This window comes from Phalaenopsis equestris, unplaced genomic scaffold, assembly GCF_001263595.1.
Source record: "Phalaenopsis equestris unplaced genomic scaffold, ASM126359v1 Scaffold000489, whole genome shotgun sequence".
NCBI lineage: Eukaryota > Viridiplantae > Streptophyta > Magnoliopsida > Asparagales > Orchidaceae > Phalaenopsis > Phalaenopsis equestris.
The window spans coordinates 115207-119187 of NW_018164929.1; the positions used below are offsets into that span (position 1 = coordinate 115207).

The 3981-nt window shown below is 35.7% G+C and overlaps 1 protein-coding gene across 1 annotated transcript in view; it reads left to right on the forward strand.

Moving 5' to 3' along the window:
• Positions 1-1969, forward strand: part of LOC110028121 — a 9230-nt gene extending 7261 nt beyond the window's left edge. Inside the window, exon 3 of the mRNA XM_020729851.1 lies at positions 1299-1969. Coding sequence (XP_020585510.1) covers positions 1299-1305 — 7 coding nt within the window. The 3' untranslated portion in view covers positions 1306-1969. The remainder of the gene's footprint in view (positions 1-1298) is intronic.
• The last annotated feature ends 2012 nt before the right edge of the window (positions 1970-3981 follow it).

Consider the following 3981-nt stretch of genomic DNA (forward strand, 5'->3'; position numbering starts at 1 on the left):
TACTTGAGCGATACGTATACTTGCGTTGACAAATTCGACTTTGACATTATTGAATATTATATCTATACATCTTTATTAAATCAAACACATATATATAAAAAGTCGCAGTCAAGATTTTGGCGCCGTTGCCGGAATTTAAATCTTCTAGTAGAGTCATCAAATTCTTGTAATTGTCGATTTACAAAAAGAAAAAGGTCGGTCACATTCTCCTTTCAAGTTGTAGTTGCTTCTCTCTCCACGCTGCGGTTGCCTTTCATGACATGGGGTGTTGTCTTCCCTGATACAAGTTGTTGTTGCCTTCCCCAACTTAGGTTGTTGTTGCTTTCAAGAGAAGGATTGTTGTGATTGATTTCCCTTCGATATTCCAATGTTTAGAGAATCTCGACCTCCAAAAGGCCACAAAAAGTGTAAGAATCTCGATGAGATGGCGTTGACAATTATTGATGATGCTTTGTACTTTTATGAAAGAAGTTAAATTTTTTGAGTGATATGGTGTTTTAGTTGCTTGGTTCATTTAATTGAGCTTGTTTGCCTCCTCCCTACGATATTATAGTTGATGAGGTGTATTTGCGTGTTGGCCTTCAATTTCCACTTGTGATTGAGTTGAAGGATGTTCTTTCAGTGACCGGGTATGTATTTCTCAGTTTTCTTATTGAGTCATGACTATTGCTGTTGGATTGATCTTCTTTTTCAAAAAATGTGGGGCTAAAGTAACATTGGGGATTTTAGTCAGGATAGACATGTATATTGATGATGTGCATGAACATATATCTTTTAGAAGCAAAGTATTAGATCTTCGAATGAAGGATCCATTAAGAAAAATGCTTTGCTGGATTTTTTTTCGTGAAAAATGACTGGAACTTCATGACTGTCGAGGAAAACTGCATGAGCTCCATATTCCTCTTCTTATCACAATAGATGTTGTATTGATGATGCTTGGATTCATGATATTAAACATATGCAGTTCGAGGTACAATACTTCAATAACTTTGTGAATGAAGAGTCCACGATGTTGAAGAAATTTGAAAAAATGCCTCCTGAACCGGATCCTACCATCCCTTTACAGCGGATTTCACATGATAGTGATTTGAAATTCTTCTTCCGAAATAAAGTAAGAAGAATGATGTTGTTAAAAATCCTTTGACTAGCTCTTCAAAATTTCATATTCTGAAAGAAATGTTGAATCACTTATGTACTAGATTCCAGCGAGCTGAGGAATATGCAAGTCTTTTTGCATATGAGGATTTCTTTTCTTTTATTTTGCTTTCATTTATCTGACATAAAACTGTCCATTTTAGATGCTGAAAAAGATGGACCTTGATATGGAGTTGAATATTTCCTTGAAAGAATGCAATTCAAATTCCTTTTGAGCGAATTTAAGCAGATATATGATATTAAGGCTGAAGATCTTCCAACCTTAGAAAGCTAGCTAACAGAGTATAGAACCAAGCTATCTACGATGACGACTTCTCTTTGCGATGTCAGGCTTTGGAGAAGACTCAAGAAGAGCTAGTAGAGTCACAAGGTGATCCTAGTCAAAGTTCCAAGTGCTTGAAGGCTTTAAAAGCTAAAATGTCTGCCCTTTAAGAGGAGAAAAAGATGTTGAAGTCGAAGAAGGAGACTGATTTTGTTGGAATTGGATCAAGGGCTATCAAAGATTTCAAAAACTCTGCTAATTTTTAAGGCTTCATTCAAGATCACATACAGGTGGCTCATGATTATATCTTTGATGTTGAATTAAAGGAGCAGCGAGAGAATTGAGGAAGGATTCATATGAGGCTTCTTGAATGGGATTTGTGCTGTGCACCATTGAACTGGACCTGATATTGAGGGCCTATCTTCTAGCTAGGCATCTGAAGATCCCCCTTCTTATCTAGAAGGTAAAGAAGCCGATTGATTTACTTGAGCACAACACTGACGAGGAGGATAATGATACTGATACTGATACTCATACTGATAGTATTTTATTTCTGCTTGGATATAAATTTTATATTTCTTGTTAGCTTGTTTTCTTTCATACTAATAGTATTTTATTTCTGCTTGGTTATAAATTTTATATTTCTTGTTAGCTTGTTTTCTTTAAACCTTTTTGTTTACTTGATGCAACCATTTTTACTTTCTTATAGTATATGGTCTATACAACTCTTCGTCTACTTAATGTAGCCTTTACACTTTTTGATAATGTGCTTGTCTTCACGTGTTGGAATCATACTATATATCGTCAATGATACACTTTTTGAATATTATTTCATTTCTTATATTGCAGTGTAACATTAAAGTTAAATTATTGTTTGGGTTACATTGCATATGACAGCTTATAAGTGCGGCATCATTTTCAAAACGCCGTCTCACTATTTGATTCTCGCGTTTAAAGTGAGTTTTTAAAAACTGCATTTTTTATTTTCTATTAAACGTGGACCGCGGGTTTATCCCCGAGATCCACGTTCGCCCTCCAGCTTTTTCCCCTTACCCTTGCTAAACTGGGACTGACGGGAAGATTCGAAGAGCGGAGGGAAGCAAAGATGCACTGCCGCAGCGTCTCTACTGTTCCTCGTTAGGGATTCCTCTTCTTGATCGTCGTCGGAGCCAGCAACTCTACCACTGGTGCCGCTAGGGTAACGCTAGGGAGAAGAAGGGTATAAGAAGTGGACGTGGACGTCGATATGATGGATGCGAGTCTAGAGCTTCAGCAATCCAGTTGGGGCGAGGAAGATGGAGGGGGAACTTGACATTAAACTGTCTTCCTACGCCAAACTTGCGACTAGATTTTAGCACTCTTTAGGTACTCCCCTCTGCTTCGCGGATGCTAGATCTAACCACCAAGGTGGTCATGAAAATGGTATGTAGATGAATGTGATAGCTAGACTTGGGATCCAAATTTCTCTCTCTTCCATTGCTTGCTGGTTTACATCTGTAGATGTTTCACATTGTATGCTTAGTTTAGCAGTTTAGGAGATCGTTATGTTGGTGATGCATTTTTTGATTGAAATCCGCCATTCCATACCAAATTAATTTGGGTCTGGAAATAACATAATTGTATAACTTAAAAATCATTCCTAAAGCTATCAAGTGTTATTCTTCAAATAAGAAAAGTCTTCATCCGAGGAATCCTCTTAAATAAGAACGTCTTCGTAATCAGAGTTAGATTTGATAACAAATTGGAGCAACAGCTTCATCTTTCATTTGGTTCATCTGGATGTGAATATAATGAGAGTGTATTTCAACATGCAAATACAATGTGAAAGTGTTCATTATTCGATAACAAAATACTAATTGTTTTAGTAAATAATTGCATCTTAATAAGATGCAAGATAGATCTTGATTTCTCCAAGGATTTGATCTATTTGAAATATGATAAGGTTTTGAGTTAGAGATAAAGGTATTTAACCCATACCTTTGATTGTCATGGATGATGGCAATGAATGGTTAAGTGGGAAATTGAATGATGGTCTATTTGAAGGAGATAAGCTTTTGTTTGGTGAAGAGGGTGATAAAGAAAATTAATCCATAAATTCTTCATAGCTAAACAATTACAATCACATCTTCAATACATTTCTCGTAACATAGCTTCCATTTGTTATATCATTTTGATTTGGCATAGCTTTATGACTTTTGGTGATGCATTCAAACTTTACATGCTACTCATATGAAGCAAAATTTAGCCCCTTGAAAGGGTGGTGGGTGGGGCTGTCAAAATGGCTTGTTGTTCGCGAACAACTCATGTTCGGCTCGTTAAGAAACTCGTGTTCGGCTCGTTCGCTAAGTTACTGAGCCGAACACGAACGATCGTGTTCGACTCGTTTTGGCTTGAAATACTATTCATCAATTATATATATATATATATTTATTAACAAAAAATTAATTGACTATAAGGCTAGAAAGAATTATAATCAATTAAAAGTATTAATTAAGAAAATAGAATAAAAATTATTAAATTAGATTCAAATTATGTTTTAATATAAACAATAATTTTTAAATCTT